Source organism: Morone saxatilis, unplaced genomic scaffold (genome assembly GCF_004916995.1).
Source record: "Morone saxatilis isolate NCDOM2014 unplaced genomic scaffold, NCSU_SB_2.0 Contig23, whole genome shotgun sequence".
Lineage (NCBI taxonomy): Eukaryota > Metazoa > Chordata > Actinopteri > Moronidae > Morone > Morone saxatilis.
In genome coordinates, this window is record NW_023339796.1 from 11327619 (window position 1) to 11347040 (window position 19422).

The 19422-nt window shown below is 42.0% G+C and overlaps 1 protein-coding gene across 1 annotated transcript; it reads left to right on the forward strand.

The window, feature by feature from the left end:
- The first annotated feature begins 497 nt into the window (after window positions 1–497).
- On the forward strand, window positions 498–19361 carry LOC118335113 (cadherin-2-like). The gene is made up of 13 exons (XM_035671314.1): window positions 498–661; window positions 4172–4339; window positions 5565–5720; window positions 7395–7539; window positions 7726–7898; window positions 9293–9430; window positions 9911–10096; window positions 10673–10926; window positions 11782–11924; window positions 13022–13255; window positions 14090–14323; window positions 14589–14728; window positions 18139–19361. Exons 1-13 carry the CDS (start codon window positions 635–637, stop codon window positions 18337–18339), a joined length of 2199 nt encoding a protein of 732 aa, XP_035527207.1. The 5' UTR covers window positions 498–634; the 3' UTR covers window positions 18340–19361.
- Window positions 19362–19422: the final 61 nt, after the last annotated feature.

Sequence of the window (19422 nt, forward strand, 5' to 3'; positions counted from 1 at the left end):
CCTTAGCTAGAAATAAAAGGAGACCTATCGAGAAGAATTACATTTATATATGCATGCTGTATATATTTACTCAAAGCCAAACACAGCGGGGCATTAAGACAGTCTAATTTACACATCAGGTTTTAAATGTAACGGTTTGGGTTTTGGGGTTCTTCTTTAATAGCCCTTAAGGGGCACGCTTCCCTTTTTTTCTTTAGTTTCCTCTCCCTCCAACTCTCTCCTCCACTGCACCTGTTTTGAGCAATACCTTTGGGGCACAGCTTGAAGTGAATAATGTATGAGTGAGAAGGAGAATCAGAAAACCTTTGTGGACCTCCTGTCTGTCGGTCTGTGTGTGTGTGTGTCTTCCCCTTTCTTGTCTTTATCCCTAGTTTTTCTTCTAGGTTTCTATCTCACTGTCGGGCTAATTTCTAAAATGTATCTGTCCCTGTCTTTTGCAGTGAGGTTTGTCGACTGTGGTCGAGGCGGTCTGGTGCGGTTTGAATGCAGTAACCCATCTGACTTCCGGATAGAGGCCGACGGAGTAGTTTATGCTGCCAGGAGTATTGAGCACTCTACACTTCCTGCGTTGCTGTTGTTGATCAAGGCTAGTGACACCGCCACTCAGCAGCAGTGGGTGACTCAAGTCAGACTGATGCCCTCCACGCACTCCAGCCAGCAGGTGAATATACCTTAACCACTTCCATAATATATCTTACTTGTTTGTTGATTGTCTTACTGCCATAGAAAGGTGGAATGATCAATTCTCCCCTCACAACAAATAACTTATGCTTATTAGGCATACTGCACATTCACAGATGACTGGTTCCCTAAATCGTAGCAGGTGTTCCGAGAGACTGGATGGATGCTCGCTAATTAAAACTTAATGTGTCAATTTACTAGGAGCACAAACATATACTCAACACGGTCAGTGGGTAGCAAGAGCAGATGCAAAATAGCTCCTCATAAAGTTGATTTCAGTGAGCATGCCTTGTGCTTGTGAGGTTATTGCCTTATCATCCAAAAGGTTACGCACCTCTTTCAGTGCTTTGGAAGACAGGAAGCATCTGTCTGAGCTGTAGAGCGCTGCTCTAACCGTTCCGCTGGACGTGTTGTGCAGTCATCTGCAATTAGTTAGAATGACCATGTGCTCATATGTCAACATTGTGGTTGGCTGAGGATCAGAGGAAGTGCACAAAAAAGCACTGCACATGTCCCATCCGTCTGCCTGTAACCAGGAAATGAAAAGAAGCTGTGTTATTGTTAGGTTTTAACTTCAGTGCCAGTGGATTATGTGATCCTGTTCAATTAGATAATATATGTTGCTTTAAACTTACAGTTGTGATGCTACACACACACACACACACCAAAAACACACACATGCTGTTCTCGACTCTGTGAGCTAGCCTCCATCCTGACCCATTCTGTAGGGCTATAGGTGGGCCTTTATGCGCATTTGTTAATAATCATTGCTGTGAGATCTCAGATCATTACATTCTGGTGTCTTAATGAACACCCCCAAATGCAATAATCTTGTTTGTTTTACAAAGACCAATATGCCTTTCTTTTCTATCCCTCTAATACACTTAAGCAAAGTGGTTATTTCTAAGTGCAGAGCACAGCAGATAATCTCATGAAAGGCAGGCGTCATATTTTATGTGGGTGCAGATTCAAAGTTAATACTAACAGTAATGTGTAGTTACTGTCAGTACTGTGGGCATATTGGTCTGCTGGTTGAAATTAACCGTTTAGCTAGTAATGATTTCATGGCTTTTCAAAATACCAGCGTTAGCCAGTGACACTCATTCACTATAGGGACTCCTGCAGGTATGTGATTTTAATGATACCATCAGTCACTGTTGGCAGTTAGTCAAAGGCAAATGTTTGTCCCAAACAGGTAAACATAGATTTTCAGCAGATTTTTTTTTTTTTTTAGGTTTTTAAATAAAAGCCACAACCTCACATTGGCTATACATGTGTATACAAATTATCAGCTGTACCATCAGCAGCCTTCCTCTGATCTGTATCTGTAGAGCGCTCTTGGGTTTGTCCTGATTTGTCCGTAATGAAATCAGGGATTGACTTTCCCGTATCTCGCACGTTTATGAGGTCGCGAGCGGTTGTCTTCCCCACAGCATAATTATTGTCATGAATCATCACGCATCTCTTAATCACATCAGCGATTACATTTTTTTATTAGTCCGTGAATGTGGCAGCCTTGGGGAAACATTTTAATCAATGACAACCAAACAATATCCTCATTAACATGAGTGTCCTCGCCCACTGTCTCCATCCCTTAGAACTCCACCGCAGTTCCGTGCAGAGAGAATGTTTCAGTATCTGAAAGAGAGAATTTTTCTAAAAGGGCAAAATACGCACATGCCTAATCCTTCCCACACACTCACACTCAGGCCATCACTCAGCCCAACACTCTCCTGGACTCTGAAGTAGACTCCTAGTCGGAAGATGGAGGGGGTTCAGAGAGTGTGGATAGGTGCAGACCTCCAACGCACCAGAGATAGATGCGTGTTGGGCTGAACAAACCCACCATGCCATTCATCATTCCAGACACAGGTTGCAAATAATTACTGCTCTCACTCGCAACCATTTTAATAGGGTAATAGATATTTCTGAAGCATGCTTCTTCGCTATCTGTCCGCTTGCCTCTCTGCATTTCCAATGTGTGAAAGCAGTATAATCGGATTTCAAACATGATTAGTGGAAGCTCTCCGACAGCTCCCCAGATGTTAGAGGAGGGGTAGCGTGGGATGTGGGTCACGTTATAAGGTGGCAAAGTGGTAATTAATTTCTGTTTGCAAAGAACACTTTGTAGCAGTTTGTATGGCTTCACCACCAATCGACCAATCAACATTCAAATGATTATAGACAACAGTAGAAAAAAATACTTCAAGCGACATGACAGTTGCATTGAAACCCCAGCTATCAGTCATTGACATTGACGGGTTTTACATATTGTTTTTCTGTTTTCCTTCCTGCCTTGTTTTGTTCAAGGTTATTTTAACTTTCTCTGGCACTATTTCAGTCTCCTCAGTCTCTGGAGCAGCATAGGCAATTTGAGCCATCTGTGTGTTTAGTGTCTGGCTTGCAGGTACCATCCTCCTTTGTTTCAAATCTCATTCATTACAGGCGAGGGAGGATGGCAGATCCATTATGGAAGCTGGTCTGTCTGTGTGGGTGCATTTTATCAGGACATAAGAAGAGGTCTGCCATTTAAAGCAGACCAGCGCTGGCGGTGTGCAACTGCTGCTGTAGCCAAACAGTAGCCACACCAAAGCGTTACAAGGCATATCATCACATGTTGTACTGCAGATATTTTAGCTACAAAGAAGGCCACAAAAGAATGGATTGTTTGATTGAACACACAGTTTGAATAGGTACTAAGTGACATTTGAAGGAGCTTATTAGGTTTTGCAGAAAATGGCAGCCTGTTTCCTTTTATCACCACATCAATTTCCTTTTTGTATAACCAAAAGGGAAGGGCCGTTGGTCAGGCGACAATGCCATTCTCTGCAGTAAGGTCAGTATGTGCGTTGGCATGTGCTGCTGTTGATTGTAGGCTAATTGTTACACGATCAGGATTAAGGCGTTGATTCATGCAGGATAATCAGAACAAGACCAAGAGTCCGCAGCCATGCCCGCAATGTGAGGGAGTACTTTGGCAAGATGGCATCTAATAGGACCACTAACTTGCTAGTGCAGTTATCATATGCAACACTGCAACGGTAAGTGAGTCCCTGTGAGAAAAGGTCCGTGTTGCAAGTTTGATGTTGTTTTTGCTTTTCTCCGACTATCAAATAGTGACAAATAAAAAGTGTGTCAACCAAGACTCTTCTCATCGACTATTAGGGGGCAGCCCTACGCTGGAAAGACCAAAGCAATTACAATTCATCCTGAGGGCGACATGAATGTGTGCACCTAATTTTATGGTAATCCATTCAATAGTTAAGACATTTCACTCAAAACCACAAATGTTAACATCATGGTGGCTGTGAAGATCACTCAAGGATTCATCTTCTCGGGAAAATGAATGTCTGTAGAAAATAAAATGACAGTCCATCCAGTAGTTGAGATATTTCACCCCGCTAGCGTGGTTAAAAATGTATGTACCCATATTTTATTGCATAGATAGGTCAGTACCCACCTCTTGAACTAAATCATTTCCTTTTCACAGGTCCAGGAAGTTGCTGTCCCTCCAGTCATATCCAAGGATTTGAAGGAAATAACGTTTCCATCACGAAACACGGATAGCCAACTCAAACGAATGAAGAGAGACTGGGTCATCCCCCCAATCAATGTCCCAGAGAACTCACGAGGCCCATTCCCGCAAGAGCTTGTCCGGGTAACATAGCTCACCCAAGCACATATGTGCACACACACACACACACACACACACACACCACTCCCACAACTTCAAAGAAAATGCTTTTTGCTTGATATGACAACCTTGTAGGTCCCTGATGCCCTGAGCTCCGACTCAGAGGGTCACAGACATGAGACTTATGCCTTCAACAAAATGCTTCATACTTACAGCACTTTGCTAAAGGTCAGGGCTCTTTTTTCCGCTGTATTATTTATCTTGTGTTTCAGGGGGCGGTCGGTACCAATGTAAACTGGCATTATTTAGAAGTAGAGAGAAATCTGAACTGCTCACCATCGCAAATTGTTCCTTGGTTGCCTTTTGAGATATTACACTCCTTTTATCTTGGCTCTCAAGGACATACACAGCCCAATTCATTTGCATCAGCTCTCTGGTCAGGGCTGAGTGTGGGTGGCTGACAGAGGACAAGCAATACTCGGGACAGCTAAGAAGTAGATCCTTTTTTCAGCATATTAAGCTGACTTCCTTACCGAGTGTTAAGTCGTGTACATTCTATTTGTATGTATTATATTTAATCCAGCCATATTAGAAGGGATGTTTCTCAGCTTTAGTGGATGATATCAGACTGAGGAAATACTCTGTTTGCCCAGCTTGAATCTAGGGTGTAGGCACAGAGGGTCTCGGCTTACATGGCAAACATAATAGACAGCCCAGCCAAGACAGAACTTCAATACTGCACAGACACACACTCTTTATACACAGTATGTTTTACACAGCAAACTACAGACAGGTGACAAAATAAAGGAAAACCTGAATGAAAGAGTGGAGAAATATGATGCTTTCATGCAGGACATAAGGGGTCAGGGAATGGTTTGCTGAGAATCAAAATGATGTGAATCAATTGAACACGTCTGCTTTGAACATGGGGAAAATGTCACCCCATCTGTGTTTGTTTTTACTGATATTGTGATTTATGCGCAAACGATAAGTCAGTCAGTATACAAGGCATTTGTATAGTGAAAACAAATAACCGTATAACAAAGATTTTCTGTTTTGGGGCATTGAATTTTTTTACTGTTTAAACACTATACACCATTAACAATTAATCAATGAAAAATAAATAACTGAAAATAATAGGTGTTAGCCAATAAGCAAACATCACACGCACATAAATGTTCAGTACATAAATTTAGTAAGGCTCAAGTTCTGTTTTAAAGCTTTTATTAACAAATCTTTTCAACCACAGATCCGGTCGGACCATGACAAAAACCGGTCCCTCAGATACAGTGTGACAGGCCCTGGTGCTGACCAACCCCCCACCGGTATCTTTATCATCGACCCGATCTCTGGAGAGCTATCAGTCAACAAGCCCCTGGATCGAGAGCACATCTCCAACTTCCATGTAAGTCCGACACAATAGCTTATTTAAAAAACCCATCTTTAATTATATTCTTATGATTTTCAAATGGTGTTTCCAGCCTGCTTTAGAGAAATGTGTTCTCTCTGGCAGTGCTGTACATTCCTGCCAGTTGGCGTGTGCTTAATGGTCATGTGTAGCCTCAACGGTCTCCTCAGATTCACTGAAGACTGGGGTCTCCCAGGAAATCTGACTTATCCGTCTGAGAATTTAAAGGATTTAACTTGATGTTTTTGAGTGAACTGAGAGAGAGAGAGAGAGTGTGTGTGTGTGTGTGAGATACGTTATGACAAACCTCCAGCTCATTCAGAGCTGCTTTATTCATTTGTTGTTCACCCATTACATTGCGTTGGCCTTTAAATTATATAGCATCGTTTATAATGCTATTTATTCATGTGCTTAGACAGATAAACTGGTAGACATCAAGCAAGGTTGTAGTTAAAATTAAATGAATGACTTCAGCATATTCATCTACTAGAGCAGTGGTTCCCAAATCTTTTCCTTAGGTGACACCTTTTCTATCATATAGTAAACTGACGTGAAATGTGTGTAAACCCAGTTAATTTAAGGAACTTTTTATACAGTTCTATTTGTATATTTTCTTTAATCATTTAACAATCATAAATGTCTAATAGGTTTTCTTGTCCGTGGCAATTGGGCATTGTTGTGTTAGACAACTTACATTTACTTTTCTTCACAGAAGTGAACCAAATGCTGAGATATAGGCCTACTGTGTGTATGTTTTAAGTTTTCTAGCATGCTTTAAAATCAAGAAGGCTTTGCGACCCTCCATGAAGCTCTGGCGACCCCTACGTTGGGATGTATCAGATGTCCATACTGGTTCAATTTAAGCTGTATGTGAACTGTAAACTGCAGAGCATTACAGGGGCAGCTGTTCCCCTGTACTTCCTGTCATTTGCACTATTAATTTTACTGTATGCACTTGCCACTATGACTTACAGTATAATCCATTAATTATTTTACACCTGAAGTAGACTGTAAAGTATTACATGCAAAGGCAAATGATGTATACAGTTCACAGCCTGTAGAGTTTCAATATATACTGTATTGCCTGTATTTATTCTAGAGCATGAATGGATGGAATCAAAATATAGATATATCCATGAGTTGAAATCCTGTGTAACCAACCCTGCAGTTGTGTGTATGCAGGAAAAGATACACTTGAAGTGCAAAAAAATGCAGCAGAGTTGTTTTCATAAAACAGAACTGAACCCGTCCTGACCCAGTGTAGGTAACAGTACAGAATAAAATCGGGAATGTATCTCTTTCACGAGACGGCCATAAAAATCCAGCTAAAAGGCTTGTGTTGTTGTCGACTCTGGCAGGTATCTGACTAAATCTAATCATTTGTTTCTCTGTTGCCCTGCACATGCTAGAGTTAGTTGTGGGAAGAACGTGTTCTTTATAAAAACAGAATTCCCCTCTTGGTCACGCTGGTCTGAATAAAGAGGGTTGCTGTTTGCTTTTTTACATACAGTAAACTGTTTTCAGTAATGGTTAGTCGGGTTAATTATCACAGCAGTTTAGTTGGTGACATTGAGTGGATTGTGGTTTTGTCCCAGTATGTTGTTTTGCATAGTTGAGCATAGTCCTTGCTTTAACTGTTCTAAAGTCTACATGTGTTTGTGTATCCCCCAGCTGAGAGCTCACGCAGTGGACCTGAACGGCAACCAGGTAGAAAACCCTATTGACATCGTGATCAATGTGATTGACATGAACGACAACAGACCCGAGTTCACGCATCAGATCTGGAATGGCACTGTTCCAGAGGGTTCCAAGCCAGGTAATATAACGTATAAAGCCAAGCACTTTACACAACCGATTGGCTGTACTCTGAGCCTTCGGCTTCACATGCTGCTTTAGTGTCAGCAGATCAAACAGCATTGATGGTATTCCTGGGGTGGCCACTCTATTAACTTTGCTCTTGCTGTATTAAAGTGATCTGTGTCTTTGTCTTTCTGTCCCGTAGGAACATTTGTTATGACAGTAACGTCTGTTGACAAGGATGACCCCAAAACAGCTAATGGGATGCTGCGTTACAAGATCCTTTCTCAGAACCCAGAGAGTCCGACCTCCAATATGTTCACCATCAACAATAAAACAGGAGGCATCATTACCGTGGCTGCAGGCCTGGACAGAGAGGTGTGTGACACGTCTTCTTTCTTTCCTTCTTTGTGGCCTTTCATTCTGTCTCTCTTCCATCTTTCGTTTGATTTCATACACCTTAATGTTGCTGCTGGTGTTGTGTTTGTGAATGTAGACTGCTAATAAGAGGATTGTATCAGTATTTAAGTAAGATTTTCATTAGCCAGGCCATCTATTTATGTTAATTCATTTTCTTCTAGCATTTTCCGCCTGTTTTAGATGTATAACAATATATCCATTTTCTATGTTTTTATAAATGGGCTACGTATTTTTCTTTTAAATATGATGACAAAACACAGCATGAGTATATTTGCTAATATCCAGACTGTCTGAGACCTAATGAGCCAAAGTGAAATTTGCTGATTACCAACTAAATGAGAAAGTAGAAATGGACTTGGCTGTTTCACACTTATTTACTCTTACAAGGAGGCAGCGTGCTTCACTGAGCAGCTAAATGTTTCCCTTCCCTCATTCTCGCCTTCTCTGTCTTTCTTTCTCTAAAACAGAAGCTTTACTTGCATTTTCCTTCCCTCTATTTCCCGTGCTGTAAATGCTACCACTCTGTCATTTAATTGGATCTCATGGCTATTTGAGAAAATAAACAAAAAAATATAGAAAGCTGGAGCCAGTTGGTGCAATTCTAGTGAGGGCAATCTGGCTAGGTGGCTGCTCAATCACTTCCGCCCTGGGGCCGCCGTTTTATGTCCGCCAGTTGCCACCATGAAAGTAATTTGCCCGACTCTCATTACCTAGCAACTGGTCCGTCACCTGAGTGGCTTTTAATGTGAAAAGAGTCATTTGTTAGCTTCATGATGGTGTACAAAGCAGAGGTGCAAGTTTCACACATGCACGCGTAAACTCTCGTCCCCCATAGAGACTATATCACATTTATAATAAAAGCCGCCATTAGTCATCATAATTAAGAAGCTAGCCAGTTTAGATTTGTTTCATTTCAGGGAAACACATTAATATTGGTGTGCACAAAGTTAAAAGCTTATTAGGGGCACTTATAAAGTCTATAGCAAACTAAAACAATAGTCCAGAAATAGATCCTATGTTTATCTATGTTTATTGAATTTTCAGTTTTTGTAGTACAAATTCAACTTGTATGGTCATTTTGGAGGTTGTAGTTTGAGGCAGTTTTTTTTGTTGAAATTAGTTATATTCAATGTTTTTTCTTAAGAAACATACAAAGGGGGGTAGAATATTAAGTAAAATAAAAATAGGACATAAGATAGGAATTATCTGAGTATTTGGTTGGATTGCATTAACTGCTAATTCAGTGAGCAAATTCACATACTCCAAACATGGCTACAGAATGAATTCTGTTGTTCAGAGATCAGAGAATTGTGTTTTAATCCTGCGACTGCTTCTCTTCCCTTTCCCTCCAGAAAGTGCCTCAGTACACGCTGATCATCCAGGCCACTGACATGGAGGGCAACCCCATGTACGGCCTCTCCAACACAGCCACCGCTGTCATCAGAGTCACTGACATTAATGACAATCCGCCAGAGTTTACTGCTGAGACGGTAAGAAACAGACTCCTATCAGAGACACCAACACAATAATCTTAGCGAAAGTAAAGCATCATAAGGACCCCTATTTCACCCCATTGTGGATATATGCACTCAACTGTCAGTTCTGCTCCCTTACTGAGTTCTGCTTGCCCAGCATTTCTGAAGCCATACAAATATACAAGTGGCCAGCCATGCGTTAAGTGTTATATCCCCCTCCAAATGTTGACACATGCAACTACGGGCATGTCTGCCAGAGTGAAAGAGGCACTTACTGTGCTCGCGAATCACTGAAATTTGTAATGCTACCGTTGTGCTATCAGGGGAGGACAGGGAATGAGATGACCATGACGACATGATAAGTTACCTTAGATGTCTATTTACCCAGGATTGGTCCTGCTGTGCTGTCTGAGGCAGAGCTCGGTGTATTTTCTGCTGCCACAGCAGTATCACTAACAGCTCGCTCTTCTGTACGTTCATGGTTTATTCATGCAGTTTTTCGGTGAGGTGCCTGAAAACCGTGTGAATGTCATTGTGGCCAACCTGACGGTGACTGACAAGGACCAGCCCAACACCCCGGCCTGGAATGCTGTCTACAAAATCACCGGGGGCGACCCCACCGGCAGGTTCTCTGTGCCCACTGATCCGACCACTAACGAGGGCCTAGTAACAGTCGTCAAGGTAAGGCCTCCTCTTAAAACCCCACCCCTTTAATCCCTTGGAGATGTATATAGTGGATGTATGTATGCCACACTGATATGGTTGGGGGTGGCATTAATATTCAGATTGATATTAATTCGATTAGATTAGTTGGTTAAATATATGACAGTTATAATAGTCTGTGACTAAATGTTATTTCGCTCCCACTGTCCAGTTAAGTTGTTTAAATAATAGAAGCATTGTGTAAAGCAGCATGCTATTAGCAAATGATCAGCATGAATTATTTGAAAATTCAAATTCATAATATATCATTAAAACACAATTTTAACATTTTCCATTTTAAAAAGTATTAGTTGGTTACACAACTCTTACACCAGCTCTCTTCCCGTTGTGTATCCTTACAACTGACCTCAAAAGGATACAGTGTTCTTTATCTCAGCTCACTGTTACAGTAAGGTTTTTTTTCATTGAGGAGAAAGAAAAAGCTTTAATTCTCTCTCACATTACCAAAAATGTGATATGATTTCCTTTTGTTTATTTATCCTCCATTTCGATGTGTGACTCCCTCGCTTTATACTCTATCTTACTGTTTTCCAGCCTATTGACTACGAAATCAGTAGGACGTATGTGCTAACAGTGGAAGCGAGGAACGAGGTTCCTCTGGCCAGAGGCATCCACTCTCCCCGTCAGTCCACCGCCACCGTCTCCATCAGAGTGATCGATGTCAACGAGAGTCCCTACTTCGAGCCCAACCCCAAACTTGTTAAACTGGAGGAGGGAATGATGCCTGAATCATCACTGACCACCTTCACGGCACAGGACCCTGATCGCTTCATGCAGCAAACCATCAGGTAGATTTTACAGTAAAAAGGAAACGGGAGAGGAGGAGGAGGAGGAGGAGGTTGAGTACTGTTGGAGTGAACCATTGTATACCTATCAAGGGATCCAGCTCTAGTTCAAAGGTTTATGAAGCATATGAAGTTAGCTTCATTTCTTAGACTGTCTGTTCTCCCATAAGCATCCAGTGCACATGTTTAAAACATATTTTATAATACAAGTATAGCAACATAATTAGCAACAACAGCAATAAGAATGCCCATAGGTTTATCACTGATTATACAGTGCTCCTTTGTGCCTTACACGATAGCTTAACTCTTGACTTGCCACCCTGGTCACATTCTGCATCATTCCCGCTCAAATAACACTATCCAACCAGCATTCTCCATCTCATTCTTGTTGAGCAAGCCCTATTTTTTTCCCTTTTCATCATCTTGCCTCACAGCTGTATGGCCGCGGAAGAGTTTATCTGCCTGAAAACAGTCCATGGGAAATAAGCTAGCTTTGTAATTCCACGGTTTGTCCTACAAATTAGTTTGAGCTACTGATAACAACAAACCAGTTTGGTCTCCCCTGTGAGGCTGCTCTCAAAAGTTGGAATAATTATGTAAAATGCATGATGTTTAAAATATTTATTCCGTGTAAACAAATAAAAACAAAAGTGTTTTTAGAAGAAAGGGATGCCAAACTGGAAATGAAGACTAAATTCACAAACACAATTTACTTCTGCACAAAACAAAATGTACCCTTTTTAAACTTTTTCACTACTTCTACAAAAGAACGTGCAGACAAAGAATGACTTAAGTTTCAGATTGAAGTGAATAGTAAGGATTATAATCTATGTATGTCTCTTTTTCTTCTTCCCTCAGATACTCTAAACTCTCCGATCCAGCCAACTGGCTAAGGATTGACCCGAACACCGGTCGTATCACAACAATTGCCATTTTGGACCGAGAGTCACCTTTCGTGAAGAACAGTTTGTACAATGCAACGTTCCTGGCTTCTGACAGCGGTATGTAACCATTCAAGTGGTACTGCAGTTGCCAAAAATACCTCGTTGAGCTCTTGTGATGCACTGGTTACATGGTCTAGGTGTTTTAGCCTGGCGGTTGCACAAGCACTCTATTCCAGGCCATTATTGTTAGGGCATTCAGGAGTAGATAATGCTGCCTTTTTCAAAAGTAAGCATGGGGATGTCTAATGTAGCCTAGCTCTTAAAGGTCAATCTTCCACCTAGCATCACTTTGACTCCCTCTGTGATGTTTTTCACCTGAAGCCAGTGCATAAACTGCACTGTATCTGTTGAGTAAAGCGATCTCAGTTGCAGCCACAAAGACATCCTCCATGCTTGAAGGTCAACCTTGTACCAGGCACTTGGCATGTCTGAAACGCTGACCACCTTAGTTGAAGGTTAATGTGCTAGCAATCCCAGAACCATCCAGCATGTGGATACATTCACCTCTTCCCTGCACTGGTGGGATTTACCTCTGTTCAGGTTTACCCTGTTCTGCGGAGCATAGCTTAGGCCAATAGGCTTAAAAACTCTACCAATAAAGAGGTTTCTCAGCATTAATGGGTCAGGATTGGATGACTAGCTCCTTTGAGCGTGGCCTGAATGGCAAAAAAGCCTCTTAGCTGAGTGAATACATAGAGGAGCCTGAGAGGAGCGACAGTGGGCTCTGTTTGTCTGCTTTAGTATTCCCATCCCGTGTCCTTCGTCAGGAAGGCGTTCTTCGGTCTCTCTCACACACGTGCACGCGCGCACACACACACACACACACACACACTACCCAAATGTTCTGATATCGCTCTTTTTCAGTCTACCTCCTTACTTGAGATTAGATTCTCAGATCAGTATGCAGTTTAGAAGGGTCTTCTCCCACTAGAGTAAATAGCTGTTTAGAATGTCTCAGCATAAGACCCAAGGAATAAACTCCATACTTTACTTTTTTCTGTTGACTACATAATGACTGCAAAATGAGAGACGGTATTTGAATAGTATATCTTCCTATCCATATGTAAATTTGTAAAAGAAAAGAAAAAAAACCTTTTATAAATTTCATAAATATGTATGTGCTGAGTGTGTGTGTCATTTTATAACCCATGCAGGTGTACCTCCAGCAAGTGGCACAGGCACTCTCCAGATTTACCTGCTGGATATCAACGACAATGCTCCCAAGGTGTTCCCTCAGGAGGCAGAGATATGTGAAAAGCCAGAGCCAAATGCCATCAACATCACCGCACTCGATGGAGACCTGAATCCAAACGCTGGGCCGTTTGCCTTTGAGTTAGCTCACCGCCCCCCTGATGTAAGGAGAAACTGGACCATCACAAGAATCAGCGGTAAGACACACACACACACACACTTCACATAAATAATCCCACATAGATTCATATTATATATTAATATATAACATATGAGTATAATCTTTACGTTGGGTTCAGTTCAGCTTTTTGGCCTGAGCTGGCCTTAATTTGTATTTGCTACTGGAAAATGAAAATTATTTTTCAATTAGTGGCATTTAATAATTAGTGAGAAAACCGTAAAAAGTCTGTTGTTTCATAATTAAAGCTTAAGACTTTGATTTGTGATCCTCCTGAATAACACTTACAACACTGCAGAAGGGTCAGGTGGAGCTGGCACAGACACTATAATATAATATTGTATTAACATTACCAAACAGTCATTAATTGTTTATGCTAATTTGAACTAAACAACATGAGTGGAATAACTAATTTGTTGTTTGTTAGCTATTAGACAGTATGAGTCGAAAAGCAGTGAATATATCTTAATAGGATAATGGCATTTGGATTATCGCTACTGGGAATTTAGCCTAAGCAGCATTATCAAAAGGTATTCAGTAGATTTATAAGCTCCAAATCTAAATCCTGACCATGTTTTGGATTAGATATGCTGATGCAACTTCCAGGTATGAATTTATGCTGCATATTTATGGTAATAGGAGTGTAATCGTACTGTGAACACGGTCTATACAAACAACTATTCAGAGTTTTGATTTAATCCCCCCTGAAAGACTCCTCTGCTGAAGAAACATGATGTTTTATTTTTAAACACACTGAACAACTTAATTTCTTATCCCATTACGTTTTATGTATTTGCTCTGACAAGGAGCCACCGTGGATCACTCATTCACTCTGCTCATCTTCGTCTCTCAGGTGACTATGCCCAGATGAGCCTGAAGATTAGCTTCCTTGAAACTGGTATCTATGAGATCCCCATCATAATCACAGACTCCGGCAATCTACCCATGTCCAACACTTCCTATCTGCGGATTAAAGTGTGCCAATGTGACATCAATGGGGACTGCACTGACCAGCAACACATCATGGCGGCCGGCCTGGGCACTGGCGCCATCATCGCCATCCTCCTCTGCATCATCATCCTCCTCAGTGAGTGTCTCAGTGCCTCTCTCAAACAACACATCACACAAACGCACACAGGGATTATAAAGACAGCTAAACATTATCCGAGATACCGCTAGATTACTGTAGGATTACCAAAAAAGATAGCCTTGATCAGGCCCCCATCCAAGCTCTAAAACATGGGATCCGATTACACTTGAATGAAAATATGTAAGTTATTATGTTTTGTAATATGAGATATCTCTCCCTCTCTCTCGCTCTCTCCCTCTCTCTCTCTCTGCCTGTCTATCAGTTCTCGTGCTGCTGTTTGTGGTATGGATGAAACGCCGCGATAAAGAACGCCAGGCCAAGCAGCTCCTCATCGATCCAGAGGATGATGTGAGAGACAACATTCTCAAGTACGACGAGGAAGGCGGTGGAGAGGAGGATCAGGTAAGAATTGTGTGGTAAACACATACAGTGCACACTCCTTAACAATTATGTTGTCTTTTTATGACTAGAAACTTTGGCTCCTTTAGTTAGTAACATTCAGGTCACATCTACACTATGCAGCATTAGCAGTTTCTGTATAACTGAAGCAGCATAAACAGAAAGAGGACCACCTATAATATTTTTACAAGCATACAAACATTTCCAATACATTCTTTCTAGTGCTTGTCCTGCTTATTACACTGCTCCAAGATACACTTCACAGTTATTCATAATGAGGTGTAAGACAGTTTTCCACGTAAACTGGATATAGTATACTTTTTTCCTAAAAAGGAGGTGGAAATCGAAATCTGGAATCAATAAGACAAACACATTTTGATCCAATCAGTTCTGGAAATATTGGAAGTGTTTCCTCAACTGGAACTGGTTCCTGCTTCACAACCCTAACACACAAAAACACACATACAATAGAAATGCAGTGCCACAGGCATCAATGAAGTCACATCTCTTCATCCCCCTGCACTGATCACGCACACACAGACACAAATTCAATTGTCCTAATGACCGCTTGTTAGCAGAACGGAACCATTTCATAAAAAAGGCAGTAACATACCAAATGAGCTATTTTCTTGCTACTAGCTAAAGTGCTCTGGTGGCTTGGGTATAGCAGAAACGAGCAGGAGACCCTGGTCTGACCCAGCGCAGTGCCAAATTAGCCTGGGAGACTTGTAATTGGTAAGCTGATGTCATTTGGAGATAGACATCTGCTGTGGCACAATAATGAAGCTCTGTCTAAGGTAACAATATGACTGGAAAGCCATTAGACGTCAGACAGTGATTAGGCAGGAGGGAGCGCAACCACTTGTGTATTCACTTCCTCACTTTCACACACAAAATGCACAAACTTGTGGACCAGAACACGTTGGAAAGGAAACATGATATAACACCCCTCAAAGGCAAACGAGCGGGTGCAGCAATTTATTGAGGGAAAACAAGCTTCCATTTTGAGTGGCGCAGAGGAGGGCAGAGCTCCAGGAGAAAATGGTCTTGTCTGCGGAAATCGGGAGAGTCAGTCTTGGGTAAAAAATGGCCCTTACTTTCCCAGCGATGTGGTCTTCATAATGCCCACCTCTGTTCTCCCTATCTCCCGCTGCGGAGGAAATTGAAGTGTCAGACCATTGGGTGCTCTCAGAGTATATGATTTTAGTTGCTGCTGCCATTGCCCTGGTTTGTATTGGTTTGTGAAACACTCGTTTCATCAAAGGCAGACAGCTGATCGGGCCGCGCTCCCTGGACATAGAAAAAAGAATCTAGAAATAATAGCAAATTGAGAAGTTGCCATGCACAGGTTCGCCATGTGAAAAAGCAAAATGTAAGACTGAGATGAGTCATCTGCTTTTTCAAATGACCTCAGAATGATTTGATGCACATTAACCTTAGACAGTGTGGCTTTTGATTTGTTTTTCATGTAGTAAATGAAAGCAAACGAATCAGACCTGTTTATACAGAGAGTATAAGTGCCTCATGTATTTGTCACCAGAGATAAAAACAAGTAATAATTCCGGTTTATCGCTACATGGGGCTTAGTTTTGCCCTTTTGGCCATTATTCCAGTTATTACAACATTGTACATTTGGGATCCATATTGCCACAGCTAGTCCAACTGAGCAAGAAACACAAGGGCCTTCTTGTTGATATTTAAATATGACACTTAGCTTAGCACAAACACCGGAAAAAGGGGAAGCAACTAACCTGGCTTTGTCCAAAGGTAACAAAATCTGTCTACCAGCACCCCTGTTTCTAGTTGTGTTAGGCGGAGCTAATCGGCTGCTGGCTCCAGCTTTATATTGAACAGACAGACATGAGAGTGATACCAATGTTCTCATCAAATTCTCAGCAAGGACGCATATAAGCAAATTCCCCAAAATGTCAAACGTATTACTGTAAGACAGCACTTCAGCTAGATTATCTAAACTGTTTTATTTGGTGGTTACCAAAAAACCTGTGTGCTCGCAACTATGCTGCATACAAAGTAAATATACCGTATAGATAGGTATAGTAGGAATTATGGCAAAGACTATTCAAATAATAAAATCAGTTCTGTTTTAAATGGCTCAGCCACGTCTCACAAGGCTTAGCGATGCTCCGTCTCCCATGTTTGAATGTGGGTCATGAGTGCCAGGGGCAGCCATTTCGCCAGGCCAGTGTACGTGTGAGGAGTCAATTCCCTGAAGGGGGGCTGGTATGTCATTAGACCTTCCTGCTTAGTTCAGCCATTATACGGCTCCATTGCAATTCCCGTCACCAACTCCTGACCCCTCCGGTGGGTGACCTCAGAGAAGGTCGAACAGGAGTCCAACTGAAACGGACTAAAGATAATGGATGGCGTTATATTGCGTGATGTGTGATGACCGTCGTTCTTCTCCAGCTAGCCTCAGGGTTACTGTCATTCCCCGTAAAATCAAATTACACATGAATAATCAATGTTTGTTTTAGATTTGAGATGATATTTATTAGTGTGGAGTTGAGTAGGTGTGTGTGCCCGCATTGTGTTTGTATATGTGGGTTGTTTGTGCATCATCACTGTTTTCAATCAATTCTATTTATTCTCATGTTTATTTTTTTTTTTTTACATTGGAGTGTCTGCAACCCTTTTTTTCCTTCTTCTGGGAGTGAGCAAGCATGCGCACTCGTGTGTAGGTACATGTGCAACTGAGCAAAGACAATTTTGAAGGGGGATATTAGAGATGGATGGATTACCGAAAATCTTCTAAAGAGGGACAATCCATCATGCACGCTTATTAGGCACACACCCTGATTCTCAAATGGCATTTTCTCTATCATATCTGCTGTCACCGTGATACCATCCAGTCATTCAGCTCTGCTCAGCTCTTCACCACAGCCTGTTTTTTTCCCCCCCTCTGCTAACTCCTCTTCTCTCTTCACTCTTTCTCCTCCTCCTTCCCTGCCCATGACTTTGCACAAACTGCGAGCCATTCAGGTTGCCTTGGTAATGTTAATAGGATTAGCAATGGCTTATGCATATCCACCATCCCGTGTCTGGGCATTGATTAGAGCAAAACAGTCGCCTGCACATCCTTCCTGCAGCACGCCGCACAAGTACAAACACTCTGCAGCGTATGATGTGGTCCTCAGCTTGGACCCCCTCAGTGCTGGCTCTTTTAATGTGTCAAATTGTCCCTGGGCTTGTGCTTCACAGACAAGAAGATTAAAGTTTCCCTTGTGTTCCCCCAACTCTTCCCGCTGCATTCTAACTTTAAAATCTCCTCCACTCAGTTGAACTCCTCTTCTTCTGTGCAGCACAGGATGTGTTTACGTATTTAAATAATCACACTCGGTTTGGGGTCTCGTCACGCCGCTCAGCTAACTCCCGTCTGTCTATGTGTTCCCCAGGATTACGACCTGAGTCAGCTACAGCAGCCGGACACGATAGAGCCTGATGCCATCAAGCCGGTGGGAATCCGCCGTCTAGACGAGAGACCCCTCCACCCTGAGCCACAGTACCCCATGAGGTCAGCAGCACCCCACCCCGGAGACATCGGAGACTTCATCAATGAGGTAAACGCGCGGGCTAGCAAGAGCACCGGGGCGTGACAAAACGATTGCAAAAACTGGGATTGTTGTGCTGTATGGTAAGAAAATCAAATCCCAGGAGAAGAGCTGAAATGAAATGATCAGCGCTGTCATAAAACTTAAATTTCATTTTCAAGCTGAATGACTTTCTTATAATCATCTTGTATCTAAATAAACAGTTTGGTTCATAAGAGTCAGTATCAAGCAGTTGTGCACCGCCTTGTAGTGGGAGAAAAAATTACCTTAAAATTGAATCAATTATTAGAATTGTTTCCATCTTTTCCCAGCAGAAAGTAGAAACCTTTTCTCATCTCACATATATCCGCTCAGACATGCATAAAGCCCCAAAAAGTACATGATGCTAACTCGCTTAGATATAATTGTTTTTCTCCTTACATTCTGCCAAAGTAGAGTTGTGTCAGCATAGAAATGGAAGATGAGAGAAGCAATACATTGGCTTTCTATCGTAGTGTGCTGTTCAGAGTGCCCTCGTTTGCCTGAGGCCATCATTGACTCCAGCATGAAGGGAGAATGTAAAATGAAAAGAGCAGTCATGTATTTTTCACAAGCTCCAACAGACAAGAGTTTCACAGCATTACAAATGGAGTTCTCTCCTAGTTTTTGGATGGCGCCCATGTTTTTAGATTAGAACTTGCTCTTTCAGCTCTGGTCCCCGACCATCCATCTCTCAGATCCCTTAACCCAGGCACCACTCATTTTCACTCTCGCCCTGTCTCATGAATACACCTAATACACTTGTCGTAACAGCTGATATTGAGAGGAATTTAATGTTTTTGCGCTGCTCAGTGAAGTTTCACAATACACGCCATACTTCATCAGACTTGTCATTTTAATATTCTCACAAGACCTTTGAGACGTTTCATGTCTGAGCGTCCTGACCCAGAAAACGCTCGCTGCAACCAGGCAATGTTGATCTGTTTTTAGTCCCAGATTTGACTGTCGCTAAAGCTCAGTCATGGTAGCTGCAGCGCTCACATGGAGCTGGAATCTGACCTAACTGATAAGGGCTAGCTGCCAGAGGAGCAGGGAGACAGAGGGGGTGGGGGGGAAGAGGGGGGAGGGGAAATGGGGTCTGATCTCCAT

Excerpts from the sequence above, each read along its gene's own strand:
- LOC118335113 (XM_035671314.1), top strand. The coding sequence starts at position 635 with ATGCCCTCCACGCACTCCAGCCAGCAG. Across the intron at positions 7,540-7,725 it reads TCCAGAGGGTTCCAAGCCAG|GAACATTTGTTATGACAGTA; the intron begins GTAATATAACGT and ends TCTGTCCCGTAG. Across the intron at positions 9,431-9,910 it reads CAGAGTTTACTGCTGAGACG|TTTTTCGGTGAGGTGCCTGA; the intron begins GTAAGAAACAGA and ends TTATTCATGCAG.